At 41.1% G+C, this 20,179-nt stretch overlaps 1 protein-coding gene across 1 annotated transcript; it reads left to right on the top strand.

Annotated features, from left to right (window-relative positions):
- Positions 1–2,269: 2,269 nt before the first annotated feature.
- LOC112542904 (uncharacterized) lies at positions 2,270–12,943 on the top strand. Its single transcript, XM_025176859.2, has 8 exons — positions 2,270–2,563; positions 4,661–4,687; positions 6,654–6,722; positions 7,406–7,430; positions 9,590–9,636; positions 10,666–10,790; positions 12,422–12,514; positions 12,656–12,943. The coding sequence occupies exons 1-8, from the start codon at positions 2,326–2,328 to the stop codon at positions 12,665–12,667; spliced, it is 636 nt and encodes a 211-aa protein (XP_025032627.2). The 5' UTR covers positions 2,270–2,325; the 3' UTR covers positions 12,668–12,943.
- Positions 12,944–20,179: the final 7,236 nt, after the last annotated feature.

Below are 20,179 nucleotides of genomic sequence, written 5' to 3' on the forward strand. Positions count from 1 at the left end.
TTTTTTTTTCTCTATTGAGCAAACAACTCCTGATGCAATCGAGAAAGATTTTTTGTGTGTGCGTTGTATTATTCCTTTGCCTTGTCACCAATACATAGACAGGCCTACTCAGTGGAGTTTGCTCTAACTTAAGTGGATTTAGGATTACAGCACAGCTCTCTTCTGTTTTCAAGGGATTTTGCTATAAAACGACAATTAAGTGAGTGATCTGTTCAGGAAACATGTCAAAAGCTGATGTTTCATTGGAGATGCTTAATATGACAGCCAGCAGTGTGTACCTACATATGTGTACAATTCTGCCTCATGCAGCCTATTTTTAAGCATCAGTCTTAGTGAACAGTTCAGTGCCATTTTTTATGCCATAATGTTTTGGTTTATGCATTTATTTATGATATAAATTATGTAACAACTTGGCTCTGATGATTTTAAAAGAATGACAAACTCAAACTTGATCATGATTGGTATGTTGAAGGGATTTTGAATAAAATATTTGCTGGAGGCATGGAAGCACTTTTCCCTGATTGATATTTCTTATGCCTTGATTTTTTATAACTGGATTATACTGTGAAATCTTCCTTTTTCAGAATAATTTATGAACTGTTCTTTTTAAGTGCAGGAAGAAAAGATAATAAAGCTAGAATTGAAAATAAAAAGTAATATCTATAGTTCTTTTTTTTAATGAATCATGTATGCGTTATATCATGATTTGAAATTGTAGGCAATTTAATTAATTGCGAATGAAAAATGGTGAAATGTGGGGGTACATTTTAAATAATGCCATGTTTAAAAATGTATCCTTGCTATTTAAAATTTGACTTCTCTAACTATTATTACCCATCACGGATACATCAAAAGCTAAAGTTCAGATGGAAATAGTTAAATAAATAAATTACAACTGACTTAAAATAGTTATTTGCAGCTGAATTGATTGTGACAAATGAATACTTCTTTTTCAATTATTTTTTCAATTATCTAAGAATTGTTTTTAATTATTAATGCTGTTATAGGCTGTCAATAATCTCAAGAAAGCATTTTTCAATGAATCTTAAAAATCACAGTTAAAATTAATCACCAGAATAATTTCTGCACAACTTCATAATCACCATAATTTAAAGGGAAAATGATTTTATTCCACTTATATCACTAGATCATAAATTCTTTTTTTACTATAATTAATCCTGTTATTATAAAAGTGAATATATTCATTATTATTAACATTACATTTAACCTTTAATAATAAAAACAGAAATTTATTCTGAGGATATGTCTATATCTTTTTCTATCAAGCTATAGTATTTCACCATTCATAGGATTATGGAGTACAAAATAATTAAAATATTTAATTATACCATAACCTTAAATATTCTCAAGAATGGCATGACTAATACTGCTGATTTTCAAATGGAACAAAAATAGTATATCTCACCTGTTAGCATCTCTTAATTTTAAAGGCATACCGCTAACAAGACAAGAGCCCTGTAGTTCTCCAGGTAAGTTTTGCTTTTATTATATGTCCATATTGTAGGAAATCTTGCTCTTTCCCATAAATGTCTATGCCTTCTCCACTTAATTGCCATTTCCATACATCATGTTTCATGATTAACATCCTCTTAATAGAGGAAGGGTGAATCTGTAAATGCTACTCAGGCTGCAATGTTAGCTGAAAGTTAGGATATGGGCAGTTTAAAATGTACAAAGATTCAAGTGATGCTTCCAGGTAGCTCCTGAACTATAAAGATGACTCATTTTACAGAGACATTCTTCTAAACAGCAGTTCATAGATCTCCAGATGGGTAGAAACTGAATCTGCCCATTGACATTAGAAGCAGAGTTGGAATAGAATATGTTGAATATTTTTGAATATTAAGACGACAGCCAAGATTCTTCTCTTGAATAAAAAAAGTTGCCTATCACTTAGGCAGAAACGTGAGAGACATTGAAATATGTTCATTCTATCTGATATACAGGACATTTGGAAAAACTATCAGTTCCAGCTTGCTATGTTTGTAGACAGAAGGGAAGGTGATAACATATTTTCATCTTCTGAGGGCTGGGTTAGATATAGATATATATGCTGATTTGTGAAATCAGTGTATCTTTTAGAAATGTATGAAATACAAGAAGGAATTGCCCTCTCCTAAAAAACAGTTAAAGTAGTTCTTAGGGCTGCTAGAGTCTAGATCCTAGTCATCCAACTTTCCCACTCTAATCAAAACCTACACAATCAGTAAAAGTGTCCATGTAACTTTGTTTCTTCAATCCACAGGTAATCTTCCCTCACCTCATATATACCAGAATAATTCATCAAGAGGTGAAAGAGATACAATGTGCCTTAGATGTAAAATACCTCCACTCTTGAATTTTACACGGGTTATTTTTTGTAAAGATGGGAAAAAGATAGAAAGTTATCCCCAAAAGAAGAATACATTTGCCTATAACTTTTGTTACAAAATATCACAAAAGAACACAGCGACAATTTCCTGCATATATCAGTTCAAGGACCTCAAAAACCAGTTCAGTAATTCTGGTCTAAGCAATGTTGTATATCTTCAGCAAGTTTTGGGTAAGAACATTTTTTTAAATCAAAATTGAGTTTCTTAAATGGTGAATTTAAAATGCTTTGCTACTCAAAGCTTCCTGCTTTGCTACTCAAGAGTAGAACTGAATTCCATTCTGTTGACACCTTTCAATCCTAAACTTTAGGGGTGTGCAACTTTTTCTGGGTGAAGAGGCACATTTCTCTGGGACCAACTTGAATAATTGGTAGGCATGTCCTTAACAAGAGTTACATTGTATTAATCTCATGCACCTTTAATTTTTTTAAAAAAATACAGTCTTCAATCAGACATTAATTACTGTCTCCTTCTGTTATAATAAAAATGATACGATTCTTACAAAGCTTGCAATGCATTCAAGTACCATATCTCTCTTTGTACGTTTGAAAAATCACAACTGAAAATGTATATGAATTTTTGTGCTGTTTTTTTTTAAAAATATGAACTGATATGAATTGAATATACAACTGGGAAAAATGAGGAACTGAATAAAATGAAGATGAACAGATTCACCTAAAAAAAAAAAAAGAGTGCTTTTTAAAATTGCCCTTACTTGCTTCAGAATTTAGCCAATTTCAAAAGTGGAGCAGACCCAAGAGGGATTGCAACAAAATGTTGCCATACTGAGTGTTTCTTTCTAGTTTTAAGTCTTACAAACTAATACTGTAACTTTTTGTGAGTTAACAGTCATCTTCCAACCTGAACGAGCATCCATTAATTGAGGAACAACGATTACAGCTAAATTCCTTGTTATTAGCAGTCTAGCCTTTTTCTCTAACAGGGAAGTTCTTTTCAGAACATCAATCAGTCTGAGATAGGAGCCTTATAATATTGTTGGAAAGGAAAATTGACAGCACTAGATGTAAGGGTTGGCAGCCAAAACTAAGCCTTAGTGCTTTATTGGTATTTGCAACAGAACTGAATTTCTAGAGCAGAATAAAAGGCCTATGGCTTCATTCCATGAAGCACTTAAAAAAATCTTCTGCAGCAATCAGTTGAAGACTTCAGCGCAATGTTGTCCAAACTTGGCCACTTTAAGATGAGTGGATTTCAACGCCCAGAATTCCCCAGCCAGCATGGCTGGCTGGGGAATTCTGGGAGTTGAAGTCCACTCATCTTAAAGTGGCCAAGTTTGGACAACACTGGTTTAGCGAGTGTAGCCTGTCCCATCCTATAGCATTTTACACAGGGAGAAAGAGAACTGGTATGTCAGAAAAAGGGGTGAGTTCTAAGAGAGAACAAGCTTTGAGCTGTTCCCATCTCAACTCACCTTTTAGCTCTTTCCTCAACATTAGACATCGGAGCTCCATTCACTATTGGCCGGTTGCCACTGAGATGACCTATAACTGACACCCTTAATGTTCTGTCATTCTAAAATCTACTGAACGTACTCAATGCTCAAGGGTTTTTTGCTTTGCTTTATTTTTTATTAGACACTTCTGCAAATCTTGAAAGATGTCTGAGTCTGCTAAAACCACTATTGTTTCACTTCCATATGGATAGGCAATGTATAAGTGAATATTCCAATCTGTAATGTTGGTGATACGGTTAAATCCTTTTAACATGCTTTAGAAAAGGCATTGACTCCCATGGGTAGAAAGCAGCACTAATGAAAATGAAGGCTGTGCTTCAAATTTAGCTGTTTGATTCAACTCGATTCTCCTCTATTGGTATCAACTCTGTTGTATTACAGTTGATCTCTGCCAAAAAGACTCATTTAGGAATGAAGCAACAGAAGTTTTACAGAATAGATTTGGAGTGCTCGCATTTTCTTTTCCTCAGAAAGTTATGTACTAAGTTGTTTTTAATTGTATTTGTGGTAATTAAAAATAGCAGTTTGGGATTATTTATAAGGAAAAGCAGTATACAATACTGAATATGGATGTTTAAAGGCAGCAGGGCAATTAACTAAGCACAGTATAGGGAGGGTTTTTTTTTTAAAGGCTTTACTTCTAATTAAAGCTTGTAGAGCTTTAAACTTGTAGAGTTTACATTAATGAAACTGGTGATCATTGACCAAATGATGTATTTTTTTCTTGTAATTTTGCAAACATTCAGTACAATTTGAAATGAAAGTATACCTCTCATTTTTATCTCATTTGCAGAGGATAAACATCATGCACATTTTGTAGGTGAGTATGCTTTGAATAATATATTATTTGGATGCTACCCAAATATTGCTTGCAGTTTTATTAACCCCAGCCCCAACCCTTTTTCTTCAGTGCTAAAATAACACAAGAGCTAAGAGCTTTATCTAGTATGTAAGGGGTTGCTGGTTTGAAATTCATGAGAAACATATTTTTATTCCTATTTTTTCCCCCTCTTCAGCTAGCTAGGAAACACGTTTCTGCTGGGTTTGTGGGTTTTGGATCAGCAATCTTTTATTTATGAGGTAAAACTCTTTGCTAAGGAATGCCCCTCGGTTCTCTGTGGAGTTACTAATTTGCAGATAGGATTAATTAGCCTGTAATGTAAAGTGAAATGGAGAACAGTAGTTGAGATGACATGAAAGGAAATGATTTCCTGCAGCAAGAAAACATGTCTGAAAGTCACGTTTGCAATGGTTGGAGATGAGTAAAAATGATGTCCATTTCTGCCATAAAAAATGGTAGCTGTCCTGTTCTGGTGATGGAGCAGCTTTGCAGTGTAGATAAGCCCATGCTTTGCATGCCTCCTATTGGTTAGATCAGTGTTTCTCAACCTTGGCAACTTGAAGATGTGTGGAAGAATTCTGGGAGTTGAAGCCCACGTATCTTCAAGCTGCCAATACTGAGAAACACCAGGCAAGATTGATATTTTCAGGGCTTTTAACCCTTCCTTTCTCTCCCAATTTAGTTCTCTTTCTCTTCTGACTCTGACTTGGTGTGTGCAGGTATTTATTTGACTTGCCTGCTCTCTGGAGCAGAGAACAGCACACCTCAAGCTCATAGCCATAGGTAGATTTAAGTAAACCAAGGCTCCCTGTCAGCAGGTTCTTTCCAAAAGAAAGATTAACTTTATATTTCCTTCATTCAAGGACCAATCTCAAGCATACTTTCTTACAAAGGCTATACTCCTGACTTTAGTGCTTTTCTTTCCATGCATTCTTTCTGCTGTATAAAGGTGCCTGCTACCCAACCAAATGTTATATAGAACTTGTAGCAGCTGAGCTATTTGACTGCGATTCTAGGGGGTTGGGATACTAGCTAAGAAAACAGCAGTGTGGATTGTTCATTATGGAACAAAGGGCAACAAAATAATAAGTGCTTGTGGTGACAGAATTTGCCAAATTGGCTTCAACCAACCAGCCTGGGTAAACTGGGTAAATGTTTGGTCCATTGATCCAGCTACATAGGCTTTGCGTATGATTTAGGCCTTGTTGCTAAAACCTCTTTATTTATCTCCTTTAATATCTCAGTAGATGTTTAATTTTCTTCTTAACTGATGGAATATTTTAATTATTATTCTGCAATTTGCTTTTTGCATTATGGAAACCAACTTCAGAGTGGAGGACCGAAGCTTAATTTCTCTGAGTATCCATAATATGCAATGTTTCATTTTTCTCTATCTTTATTTTAGAATCCCCCACCCACCCCAAAATGTTTTTAATCTTACTTGAATACTGTTCTTTCCTTTCTGAATCTGCTTGTAGTTGTAAGTCTCTTCGTTCTGATGGGGATTGGTATTGAAAAATGACTGCAGTAGTTGTCCTTTCTACTTCTACTTCAAGTAACAACAATTAATAGCGTAGAGTACTTAATAATGAAAATAGCACAATTTTCATAAACATATCAAAACCCTGCAAATAAACTTGCCCTGAAAAGAAAAAAAAATCACCTGCTATTCTCTATGTATCTGTCTGATTTTAGTTTATGATGATTGGAATGATATTGCTCCATTCCAAGTTTTACAAAGCTGGGCAAATCATATTAACTCTAATATTATTCTGAACTGTTCACCTTAATTGTAAACACGATAAACTATAAAACTGTTCTCTACTATTGGAACTATAAAGCCTATATAATACTAGCTATCATTTTCTCTCTCTCTCTTTGCTGTCCCCCCCCCCCATTTCCTTTTGAATATATTGTTTAATCCATTTTTTTTTTCTGCGTTTAGGCTTAGGAATTGGAATTACAGCTGCTATTTTAATCTTTGCTATAATGTCTTATGTGATGAAGAAAAAAGGTAATATTTAAGTCAATAATCATGTTTAAAACTAGATGTTAATATCTGATACTCAGTGATGCTCAGATTTTCCTTTCTGTTGATCTGATTCAGGAGTATTACTATGCCTCATGACTATTGTGGCTCATGACTATGGAGGACCTTTAGGCTTTACATCAACTATTAAGGGTTGCACTCCAAAATGAGCAAGGGAAGGTCGTATTTTTAAGAGGTTTGAAGGAACAAAATGCATAGCTGAAGATACCCTTTGGCTCCTTCAGATAGTTCTCTCTCTCTCTTTTTTTTTAAGGGTAAAATTTCAGCTCCATCCACCCTGAGGTGCTGTGAAAAAGTTGTTGGTAGTCTACAGTATATGAGGAGAGCCAGTTGGGTGTAGTGATTAAGGAACCAGGCTAGAAACTGGGAGACTGTGAGTTCTAGTCCTGCCTCAGGCATAAAGCCAGCTGGGTGGCCTTGGGCCAGTCCCTCTCTCTCAGCCCGAGGAAGAAGTAGACAATGGCAAACCACTTCTGAAAGCTTGCCAAGAAAACTGTAAGGACTTGTCCAGTTAGTCACCAGGAGTCAACACTAACTTGAAGGCACACATACACAAAGTTCCTAGACCATACTTTTTTGCACCCTGTTCTATGCTTTATTGTGAAAGACAGATCTCAGATGATGCAAAGTCTCTCTCTCTCTCTCAGGTGTATTAAAATGGAGAGCAACCAGGTAAGCATACTGAGATCCCAATGATCACAGGAGATTTAAGTAATGTACATGATATTCTTAAGTGCCAGTGATGTAAAATCTTAAGCTGCAGTTCTTGTAGTGAAGATGAAAGGATAGCCATGTATGATTCTCCATGTGCTTTCCCAAATCTGTTTCCCGCCCTTCTTCGAAGCCAGAAGACAAGGTATGCATTTATATTTTTAACAAAGCATTATAGAGTTTAAACGTTGTGTTTTTGGAGTCTAAAAAATAAGTAACAATGAACTTCTCAAAGTCTAAAAGAGGACAGTCATCTAAATCTTTTATTCTTTTGATTTGTAAGAACACATTTACTTGACACTATCATAGTATGATACTCTTGCCTTAGTATGAGGTGACAGAAATTCTTTTTTCTTTTTTTAAAAAAATCTCTTATTCTGTATAATCCTTTGCCTTTCTATTCTAGAAAATACTGTTCTGTCTTGGTTCTAAAACCAGTGATGTATCTAGAGGGACTAAGAGGGAAATACCTAGCACTAACAGAAATCCCTTCACTGAAAATTTATATTGATGTTCAAGTAAATCCATTATTGATCTTTTTTTTCATTTTATGGAACTCTATTTTTTTTAAAGGTACAATTTAAAGTTTTATTAAAATTTTGGAAATGTTCAGTATCAACCCACTGTCATTCTTCAGCAGTTGCTATTTCATGTATGCTGCCTCTGGCTTGGGAGATTATATATAGTCATCAAGAATAGTAACTTTCATAGCCTGATCATGGATTTCCTTGTCCCTTTTAAATTACTATTCAGATTGGTATCCATTCCATCAAACAGCAAAGACTTCCATAGTTGTGGTATTTAAAGATGTATTTATTTTTATTAGTCCTGAATTTCCTTGCATTTAGATTCAGTGGATGACCCAAGTTCTAATGTTGTAAGACATAGGAGAAAAGAAAAAGCTTTCTGACCACACTTTTCATACCATACTTGTTCTTTCTTTGTTCCTCAAATCAGCCTAGTTACTTAGTATCAGACTAGGAAGTAACACTTTCGGTTCACACAAACCCACCGGACAACAACCACAAATGCAATTTTGCACTGTCAACAGAGGCATATTTTCCAAATCATGAGAAGTAATAGTTCTGCTTTATTCTCCATTGATCAGACATTGTCTTGAACATTGCCTCCAGTTTCTGGCATCACACTTTTGAACGATTAAGACAAATTAGTTCAGAGAAGGGCATGAAACTGATCAAGGTCTAAAAATGGTCTTCTACACATAGAGATTAAAGGAAGAGTGGATATTTACTCTTGAGAAAAGACGGCTGAGGGATGGTATGATAGCATTCTTCAAGCACCTGAAGAAGTTTCACACAGAAGGTCAAGACCTAGTCTCTCTTCTCCCAGAAGGGAGATTATGGAATAATTGATTTAAGGGACAGGAAAGCAGATTCCAACTGAACATTAGGGAAAGCCACCACCATCACCACCTCAAAATACCTTCCTAAGAGCAGTAAGAGTAGTTCAATAGTGGAATCAATTACCCAGCAAGGTGATGAGCTTTCTTTTGCTAAAAGTGTTCAAGAGAAGGGTAGACAGTCACTTATCAGGTATATCTTTGAATTCCTGCACTAAGCAGAGGGCTGATTACATTGGCCTAAATAGGCTCTTCCGTCTCAATGAGTCTATCTTCCAGATGTTTGCAATACAGTAAACTGATCCTCTTCACATGATGAGACTCTCTCTCTCTCTCTGTGCGTGTAAAGAGAGAGGATACAGAGGTGCTGCACACATGTGTGGCAATCAATTTTGCTGTATCTTTTTGTAATACTTTATGAGTGGAATGGCCAGGAACAGATTTCAAGGCAGACAGGCAACTCCTGAAGCAAAAGATGTTCTATGGCTGGTGTGGGTCTTCCGGGCTGTGTGGCCGTGGTCTTGAAGTCTTGTTTCCTAACGTTTCGCCAGCACCTGTGACCGGCATCTTCAGAGATGTTCTGTTTTTATGTGTTGTTACCTCCTGGAATGTTGTGATAAACAGAATTTGTAACAACATCTGGCCTGTAATATCAGCATACTAAGATGTATATGTTCATATGAAGTCTGAAGTTTAAAATTTGAGAATTTTCCCACCAGCCCATTTCACTGAAGCTTCACAATTTAATCTTTACTTTCAGAGAGCAATATATACCCAGTGGTCACACACAAATGGAAAGCCAACCAGGTAAGGATATCCAGTTCAATCTTTTCTTCCTGCACTGTTCACATTTTCAACTGAAATTAGATTGTTCACACCCTAGGCAGGAAATGGAATGTAGTATATATTTCCTTTCTGTCCTTCTTATAGGAAAATAGAAATAGATTACATCCTGTGGGTCTATACGGTTAGGCATGATTTCATTTTTTTTTACAATCTGCAAGGTGAAGAATGACCTCATCATTCAGGTTCAGATAGGACTTCAACTACTTGAAAGTTGGAAAATGTTATAGAAACTCCCAGTTTGCTTCAAAAAATTACTTTGTGGACAGAGATCTTTCAACATGAAGAAAGGCTGATAGGCAAACATTTCCAGGAATGCCTGCAATAATGAAGCTGTCTTTAGTACAGGCAAAGCACAACAGTGATACTAAGTAGATTAGTTTCCCCTTGTATAGAGAAAATTGGACACCAGGAAACATGGCTTGCAATCCACTTTTTAAAACAAGCCGCTAGAAGAGAACCCCAATTGGTCTTTGAGCTATCCTCTCTCCTGCTCCCCTCCATAATTAAAAAAAGGAAGAACGTTCTTTGTCATAAGAATATAAAGGACTCCCTGAATGTTTTCTTTTTTTGGTCATCCATGAAGATGATATGAAGACATTAAAACGGCTGCATCCAACTTAGTTTGTTTCTAATTAAAGAGTTTAATTACATTTAATTATTATTAAAGAGTTTAAATCATGTTTAAATTCAAACATGAATGTTCAGTGGAGCTGGGGAAAGAGTCCAAGGCCCCTTAGATCAATACCCAGGTGGTGGCAAGTAACTGCTTCTAGCTGCCTTTCTAAAATATTGTGTTCACATTTGATTCTTCTAACTTGAAATAATTGAGATAACTTGAAAAGCTTCAGAAAATAATGTACGCATGGGACAGACAGAGCTTAATGTCTTCCCACTGAACGGAAAAATTGTTTCAAGCTTATATATCTTAATTTAACAAGTCTCTATGCGAAATGTTTAAATGTTCGTCAAAATGATTGCTGCTACCAACAGATGCATACTCCTTTATCCGAAAGAACCAACAGATCCAATCACTTGAGGAAGGTGATTCAGCTGATAATGCTCTGCACCTCTATTCAGAAGTGACTTCCAATAAGTTCATCAGGACATCTTCTCAGGTAAGCGTCAGAGGATTGCATCCAGGTTAGCCTGTTCTTAATCTTAATTGGATGAATGTGGGGGGGAGGGGCAAGCATCATGTGTAACAACAACAACAAAAAAGCCAGTTGATACAGTTAATCAACTCATGGAAATTTAAATTTACTGGAAATAAAGTCACTTAGTCATGTGACAAGATCTAGATCCAGTCAGTTAACCTCTCTGGCTTACCTAGACCTCCAGGAAAAAGAACTGGAAAGAAGAGAGGGAATGGCTGAAAAATGATGCCTTTCATTGTCAAGGCCTGGCAGCATAGAACACATCTCCCAAACACTGAGAAGCTGTAGAGGTCAAATGATGCCCATTATTGGCTATCCAATGGTTAGTGATGTAATGAATCATTGCCATCTGTGAAGATTGGATGTTTTGATTGGAAGCATAGCAATACAAGGGACCTACTCCCAGATTATATTCCAGAAGGAGGAGGAAACTAGAAGAGGGGGCATTTGGGAGGTATATTGGAAGGACAAGTCTGAGGAACCTCAGAATCGAAGCCTAGGAATATTTGTCAGGGAGGCAAGGTTAGGAATATATGGTATTAAGTGCTAGGGTGGCCAAGGAATACACTGTAGAATTAAGTGAACCTATTTATAAACCAATTTAAGTTTTCAATAAAAGTCAATTTATTTCTTCTTTTAAAAAAATATTTACTAAGTGACTGTGCAGTTCTATTTCTTTCCCACATTCCACCTGGTCATGTTCCTTCAAAGACATAAAAAAAGAAAGGGGAAAAAGAAAATAATTTCTAAACCAGAAAAATGTTTAGTGGTGGCAACAGAACAAATAGATCTTGTACAGAGTTCCCAGAGATTATGAGATTTGGGTTAACTGTAAATCACACACACACACACACACACACACACACACACGAATGTATATAACACCATCACATTCTGGTTTCAAGGGCTTATGGGATATGGTACACTTTCCGGAGAAGTGGGTGTGAGGGATTTTGGTTTTGTGATTTTGACCCATTCAATGTGATTGTTTCTTGTCAAAACCACTAGGAATCTGGCTGGGTTAGTGACTGACTCAGTTAAAATGGTTTTGAGAACAGGGCCATGGAGTCAGTTTTCATGAAAAAATGGATCACAACCCCTTGCTTTAAACATGGCAATATCCTTAGTCTTCTCTCAGTTTCATTTTTAGTATTAGAGTTAGGTGAGAGTTACAGAAAAACTTAAAAGTCTTCAGGCAAGGCAGTGACAGGTAAGGCACTTCTATTAACCTTGCACATTTTTGATATAACAAGTAGACACCTACCTATTCCTCCTTTAGGAGAGCATGATAAACATCACAGGCGCTGCCCCAAACAATACTGAAGGCCAGTGGGATTACAATCAGGAAACCTGTAATCTTTAAAAACAAGAAATATTAATCATGATGCAAAAAGAGGTAAATTCCCAAATGATTGAGGGATTATTCTATTTCCTTCTGCAGCACATCATATAATGGAACAGATTCACAGTTCACAGAGTGGTGGTTTTTCTTCTTTTTCTTTTCTTTTTCTCTTTGCACCTTTTGGCTTTCAGGGGCTAAACTACAGGGAGCAAATGTTAATTTCTCAGCACATCATTTTATTAATTTGAAGGAGGAAAAACCCCAGATGGTACTGCTTCCGGTCTATAGCTGTGTGAACATTATGAGAAAAGGAGAAACTCATTATGCGCCAAGCTTCTGTGAGGTGCGTCTATTGCATTATAGCCTTGAACTTGGGTTGTTGGCTAGAACACCATGTGACTGGTGCGATCCTTATGTTGAAATTATAGATCTTCTTTGTTATTTCATAAGTGGAATGCATTATGTGCTTTTGTTTGTTACCTAGGAAGGACTATGATTTCCAGTTCAACAACCACAAGCAATCTTGTGATGGAAGAAAGCAATAGCAAACTGCTTCCATTGCCCCAAAACCAGATGAACATGTTCATTAGTCATCAGGAATTGAACTCAGCTCAAGAGATATTTACTTTAATCTGTTACTATATCCTGGAAGCCAGATTTGCTACTCGGTGACAAATAGAGCAGAGCACAAGGAATGTAAAAATATTGGACAATATCAGTAGAATTGAGAAAGTCTAATGATTCCTAATTAAAGCTAATAGCATTGATATGTGCACGCATATATGTGATTCTTTTATTTTGTGGTGTAATTTATTGTTACATATTATGAGAATGCTTCTTCTTTTGTCCTACTGTAGATTTCTAAATGAATTTAAGGTACAATCCTCTTAAGATGCTTTGAACTTTGTGGGATTATTTCTATATACTGTAATAATACATAGTATTGTGCTATAAATCTATTCTTGATGGCAAGATCAGAAAGTTTCTTAAATTATACTTCATAACTAAATGAAGAAAACAATAACATTCCATTGGGAATTAAATCCCTTTTAAGAGCAGAAAACTGAACAGGTAATTAATCCAACGTGCAGCCATGTGAAATAGAGAGACCTTTGTGAGATCAGAATATATATTACACTCTTGAATTTGAATTGTTGGGCAGAATAATTCCCTCAAAATGCTGGAATCTAGATTGAAGTGGGTATTGTTGATTCTCAAAAGTTTATTACACTGAAAACGAATAAGAAAAATGAAGTTTAGCTTATTAATATAATAATCTGTAATAAACCATAGATGTATCTTGGATCCATACATTGTACTCTGCCCTACTCAGTGAAACTATGCCATAAGAAATCTGTTTTAGGTGCCATCAAATCAACAATGCCACAGATTAACATGTTTTTCTGTTGGAATATAGATGTCACAAACAGTCACCCATTGATCCATGACCATGTAGAATAGTAGTTAAGGTTTCAAATGTGGACTGGGAAGACCCATGTTCAAGTCCCTGACTTGAACTACACAGCTCACTGGGTAACATGGGTTCAGTAATTTTCTGTTGGCCTAATCTGCCTCAAAGGAATATTATTCTGTGGGAATACACATATCTTGAAAAAGAGCAGTGATATAAATGCAATCATAAATATAAAACATTTTTATCAGTCAGAATGTTCATGAAACTACAATTCTGCCTTATAGCTTTGATATTTTTCTGACTGCATGGAAGTATTTTCAGTTTTAACCCCACATCAGGAAGATGAGGAAGTTGATCCAACATTTAATATTCATGCAGTATTGGCTTAATCTTATGACATAAGAACACAAAAGCAACCCTGCTAGATCCAGTCAAGATCTATTTGGGAGTAGCACTTTATTTCTCACAGTGGCCAACAAGAGGATTTTGGGGTACGAATGAACAAGAGGTAGAAATGCAGTTCTCCTCTGCCTTTCTTTCCATGCAGCTCATGTTTGGAGGTCTGCTGCCTCTAATCTGGAGATAATATTGAGCCTTCAAGACCAATAGACCTTGACAGACCTTCCCCCTATGCACTTTAAAGCCAAATGAATGACCATTACCACATCTTGTGGCAAAGAATTCCCCAGATTAATTGTATCATCTGTGAAATGGTGATTTCTTTAATCTGTTCTAAATCTACTTCAGTCACCTTCATTGGATGGCCTCTGATCCTACTTTTTTAAAAGTGGGGAAAAGAAAATCTCCCTATCCCCCCCTTTTTTTTATTTCATGCTTTGACTTCATACACTTTGATCATGTCTCCACTTAGTCCCCTTTTTCCAGGCCAAAGAGTGTTAAGCATTCTAGCCTTTCTTGTAGGAAAGTTGTACAAGCCTCCTGGGAATTTTGGTTGCCCCCTTCTACATTTCTCTAGCTCTATTACACACTTCTTCAAATACAGCAACCAAGCTGTACACTGTTTTCAAATTGCAGGCAGAATGTCATACAATGTTTTGTTGATTATATTCTAATCTAAGAAGAGCCAGTTTGGTATAGTAGGTAAAGATGCTGGACTAGGAGCAGGGAAACTTGAGTTCTATTCTTCCCCTCAGCATGAAACCAAAGGGATGACTTTGGAGCTGTCATTCTCTCTCAGCGCTAAGAAGATAATGGCAAGCCATTTCTAAAAATGTTGCCAAAAAACTGTGAATGAACCTGTCCATGTAGTCCCCAGGAGTCAAGACTGAATCAAAGGACTAACACACCACAACATTCAAACCTAAACATCTCCACACCTTGCATTGGTGAGGGAGCAGAATCACCTGGACATATGTTAGCTATACTGTTAAATAATATATACTTTAAAAAAAAATAATATGCATGATACCCTTTAGTTTGTCCCTTCAGAAAAAAATACTACAATCTGCTGCTTGGATTTAAAAAGATTGAAGTAGCGTTTTAAGCACCTTTCCAATATGTGTATCCAATGCAGTCCTGAGATTAGAACTGGTTGGTTGAAGACTGAGGTAAGAGCATGTTAGTATTTAATTACTGGCTTCAGTTGCATTATGTCCTCAAAGGGCTGGTCCCCTTTATTCTCTCTGACCAATTTTAGTCTTCAAGGGTCTCAAGCATTTTTTAGAAAACTCCCATCATGTGGCTTCTTGATAGATTTTCTACATCTTTTAGAATTTATTCAGGGCAAGAAAATCACCAGGAAAGACTTTTAGATGTTGGATAACAAAGTGAAACATCTGATTTAAGAACTTATCAAATGGTTCCAAATGGTTAACCTGGATGGTAACTGGCTACTTGTATTACATGACTTACTTTGCCATCCCAACAAAGGTTCTTCTTTGGAAGTTCAACAACTTACCTTCAGAATTTCTTTCCGGGAAATGTAATAATTTATAACTTGTTTGTCTTTGTGGCTGTGGTGTTGCTGAGCTCATTTTTCATCTTTTGCCACATCACTCCTTTTATAATGTCAGCCAAAAAAGCTTTGTTTTCCCTTTGCTATTCCTTGTCCCAGATCGGTCTGACAAATTTTATCTTACCTTTGTTTTATCAGAGAAGAAAACTTTTGTTACACTTGATGTTGACGGGTTTTTCACACTAGCTATCAACATCCACAAAATTGACTTAACTTGAATAATATGGTCATACAGGGCTCTTTAGGCATTTTTTTGTATTGCTGGTATTGAGAATGTTGTATACAAAAAGATAGAGAGGCATAAAATCAGGAGTAGGTGGTGGGAATGAGACCGAAAGTATCATAGCAACTAGCACAAATCCAAAAGGAATCACCAAATGGTTAAGTATTCTTGCTTGTTCTAAAGGCAAGGTAGGGCTTGTGAGGTTTGCCCCGTTCGACAGAGAAACTCTCGTGACATGTGTGGTTCACAAAGAAGGTTTACTCATGCGTAACGTAGTAGTCACAAGCAAAGCCAGGACTGGCTTGGTACAATTGCATTACTTGTTATATTCCCCCCTTCCCGCGCTTTTTTCCCGCCCCGCGATCATGTTGCTGCTGCGGATTATCGGCCCCCCAATAATCCCCCTTGATTGTCCATGATGGCAGGTTCAGTCAGGGTCCATTGTCCTTGATTGCCAGTTCCCCTCCGGCTGGGTTGGTCCCTCCCCGTTACGTGCAAGCCCGAGGGTTCTGTGCTGCGTTGCGATCTTGTTTCGCTGCCTGCGGCCCCGTTCATTGTTGGCTCGCGCCGTTATCAGTTTATAGTTAAAAGCTTCCGCTGCGGTTTTCCTGTTTGGCTGGGCGCAGGTGGCCCGTTAACTAGTGGCGCTTTCAGTTCCTCTTTTCCCCGCTAGCTACCGCCGGTGGATTCCGCATGGTCTGGCTGCGAGCTTCCCTGAAGCCCCGTGCTGACCGAACCTGATATACCGCCCCCCTGAAGACAACTCCCCCCCCCGGCTCTATTTTGGTTTCCCGGGGTATTTATTGTAAAAGTCCCGCACTAGGTCCGGCGCCCTTATGTGGGTTTTACTCACCCATTCGCTGTGGGACTTGGGAAAATGTTTCCATTGCACTAGGAGCTGGACCTGCCCCTTGTGCCTCCTGGTGTCCAGTATCTGGTTGATCTCGAAATGCTGCTCCCCCCCGACCATGATGGGTGGTGGCACTCCCTCTGTCTTGTGCCAGGCGTTCCCCGGCTGGTGCAGCTTTAGCAGGCTGCAGTGGAACACCGGGTGGATCTTCCCGAGGCTTTTCGGGAGCGTCAGCCTGACGGTTACTGGATTGATGACCTCTGTAATGGGGAACGGCCCCACAAACCTCGGGCTGAGTTTTTTCGAAGCCTGGTGCGTCTTTAGGTTTTTGGTTGACAGATACACCTGGTCCCCCACTTTCCACTGCTCCTCGGGGAGCCTCTTGCGGTCCGCGTGTTTCTTGTAGTCGGCTTTGGCTCTCTGCAATGCCGCGTGCGCCGCTCGCCGGGTCGCGTCGATATGGGCGAACCAGGCGTCCAGGGAGTTGATCTGGGATTCCGGCTGAGGCAACTCCGGCATGGGGATGAAGTCTCTCCCGGTGGCTACTTTGAACGGAGAGAACCCGGTACTCTTGTGGACGGCGTTGTTGTATGCCACTTCCGCGAATGGTAGTAGCTCCGCCCAATCGTCCTGTTGGTGCCCCACGTAGCAGCGCAGGTACTGTTCGAGCCCCCCGTTCAGGTGTTCCGTGGCTCCGTCCGTCTGCGGGTGCGCCGCAGAAGAAAGGGCTTGCTTCGTCCCCACCCGCTTCAGGAACTCCCTCCAGAACCGCGCGACGAAGTTGCCGCCCCGATCGCTGACGACCCGTCGGGGCGCGCCGTGGAGCCGGTAAACATGTTGCACGAATAGTCTCACCAACCCCTCTGCCGTGGGGACTCGCCGGCACACTACAAAGTGCGCTTGTTTGGAGAATAAGTCCGTAACCACCCAAATGGCGGTCTTCCCCTTACTCTCCGGGAGCTCTACTATGAAGTCCATGGCGATCTCTAGCCATGGGCCATCGGGTTCTGCTACCGACTGGAGTAGCCCTCTAGGCTTGCCTTTGGCCCCTTTCGCCGTCGCGCACACCGGGCAACCCCCCGAGTACGCCTCCACGTCCTTACGGAGCGTGGGCCACCAGAACTGCCGCCGAATTAAGTGGAGCGTCTTCACGAAGCCGTAATGCCCCGCGCTCCGGCTGTCGTGGGCTCTTTCCATGACCTCCCGTCGGCAACCCTCGGGCACGTACAGCTTTCCTTCATGCCACCACAACCCCTCTTGGCTGGTTAGTGCCTCTCGGTTCTGCTTGAGCCAAGCGTCCCGCTCCGCCGCCTCCACAAACCCTTGCCTTACTTCAGGCGCCGCGTCCCGTCGCTCCCCCTTGGTCTGGCTCCGGGTCACCGCCTTTGCAGCCAGTCTGCTGGCAGGGATGATGGAGTCCACAATCTCCTCCCGTAGGCTGGCGTGCTGGGGCATGCGAGACAGTCCATCGGCTAGGAAGTTGCGCTTCCCGGGGATGTGTTTTAGGGTGAACCTGAACCTCCCGAAGTATTGGGACCACCGCGCCTGTTTGGGGGATAGCTTATGTGGGGTCTTCAGGGCTTCGAGGTTCTTATGGTCCGTCCACACCTCGAATGGTTCAGCTGCCCCCTCCAGTAGATGCCTCCACGTGGCCAGTGCCCACTTGACTGCGTATGCCTCTTTCTCCCACACCATCCACCTCCTCTCCGTCTCGGTGAATTTGCGGGAGGCGTAGGCACATGGGTGGATGGCCCCCTCCGGGCTGGGCTGGAGCAGGACTGCCCCCGTTGCCACGTCTGACGCATCTACTTGGATTATAAACCGCCGATCTGGGTCGGGATGGCGCAGGATTGGCTCCGCTGTGAACCGCCGTTTTAGCTCCTCAAATGCCCCCTGGCATTCTGCAGTCCACGCAAGTGTCATGCTGGGCTTGGGGGGTTTTCCAGTGCCCTTGGTTTTTAGCAGGTCTGTTAGGGGAAGGGCGATTTGGGCGAAGTTCGGGATAAACTGTCTATAGAAGTTCGCAAACCCTAGGAAGCTTTGAAGTTGCCTCCGGGTTTGCGGCGCTTCCCAGCCCAGGACATCCTTTACCTTCGCCGGGTCCATCTCAATTCCCCGGCTGGATATTCGGTAGCCGAGGTAGTCTAGTTGCTCTCGATGGAACTCGCATTTCGATAGCTTCGCGTACAGCTGTGCCTTCAGCAGTCTCTGGAGCACCGTGCGCACCAGGCTCACGTGCTCCGCCAGGGTTTCGGTGTAGATGAGGATGTCGTCCAGGTAGACCAGGACGCCCCGGTAGAGTAGGTCGTGCAGCACCTCATTTATTAGCTGCATAAATACCCCCGGGGCCCCTTTTAATCCGAACGGCATCACGGAAAATTGGTAGCTTCCGAGCGGCGTGTTGAACGCCGTTTTCCACTCATCTTTAGCGCGGATACTGACCCTGAAGTAAGCTTCGCGCAAGTCCAGTTTTGTGAACACCCTCCCCTTAGACAGGTGCGACATCAAGTCCTTCATCAAGGGGAGGGGGTATTTGTACTCGGTGCTGATTGCGTTCAGCCCCCGGTAGTCCACGCACATTCGGAACGAGCCATTCTTCTTCTCCCGGAATAGTACCGGGGCCGCTAATGGTGACTTCGCGGGTTGGATGAATCCCCGCGTTAGGTTCTTGTCTATGAACTCCCGCAGAGCCCCCATCTCTCTCCTTGACAGGGAGTACATTTTCGGCTTAGGCAGAGTCGCCCCTGGCTCTAACTCGATGGCGCAATCACTGGGCCGGTGTGGAGGGAGCTGGTCGGCCTCCTTCTCCCCGAACGCTGCCGCCAGGTCTCGATACTGCCTCGGGATTCCGCCGCCCGTCATGGGTTCCCCGGACCCTGCCTCTCGCTTTGCAGTTGTCTCGCCAGTCGCCGCTGCCTCCCCATGCCTCGGGATCGTTGCGAGTCTCCGGGGTCCCGGCGCTGCTGCTGTTGCCGCCCGGGTCTCAGGCTCCATCTGCTCTCGCCCCGTCTCCCGGGGTCTCGGATCCTCCACTTGCCCGTCTGTGGTTGCGGCCGCACCCGTCTCCACGGCTCGGTCCCCTCTGCTCTAGCACTTCGCCGGTCTGTCGACCCCGAACCGCACTGCCTCCGCCGTCCAGTTGACCCGTGGGTTCTGTCGCCGCAGCCACGCCAAGCCGAGTACCACCGCGTAGTCGGCCACCGGGACCACCACAAATCTTAGCTCTTCCCGGTGACTCCCGATCGTCATCTGGACTGGCTCGGTGTAATACTGAGCTGGCCCCCCCCCGCCAGCATGCCATGTAGCTGGCTGAATGCAATGGGCTCCCGGAGGCGCCTCAGCTGTAGCCCGAGCCCCGAGACCACAGCTGGGTGCATCAAGCAGTGGGTGCAGCCTGAATCCAGTAGTGCCCGCAGCTGTGCCTCCCCTCCGGATCTCACCCCTCGGATGTGTATTCTCACCCGGAACGGAGGGCAGTCCTCATCTCCGATTGGGTCCGCGTGCCTCGACTCCCCTGCTCGCACTGGGACGCCGTTCAGTGCGAGC

The sequence above is a fragment of the Python bivittatus genome, unplaced genomic scaffold (assembly GCF_059951505.1).
Source record: "Python bivittatus isolate LINGU-HERP-01145 unplaced genomic scaffold, Pbiv_v1 ctg000440_np1212, whole genome shotgun sequence".
NCBI classification, from domain to species: Eukaryota; Metazoa; Chordata; class Lepidosauria; order Squamata; family Pythonidae; genus Python; species Python bivittatus.

What these genes read in the sequence shown, in the direction of transcription:
- LOC112542904 (XM_025176859.2), top strand. Translation starts at nt 2,326, where the DNA reads ATGTGCCTTAGATGTAAAATACCTCCACTCTTGAATTTTACACGGGTT. An exon ending in ATATCTTCAGCAAGTTTTGG is followed by an intron (nt 2,564 to 4,660) that starts GTAAGAACATTT and finishes TCTCATTTGCAG; the next exon opens with AGGATAAACATCATGCACAT. An exon ending in ACATCATGCACATTTTGTAG is followed by an intron (nt 4,688 to 6,653) that starts GTGAGTATGCTT and finishes TTCTGCGTTTAG; the next exon opens with GCTTAGGAATTGGAATTACA.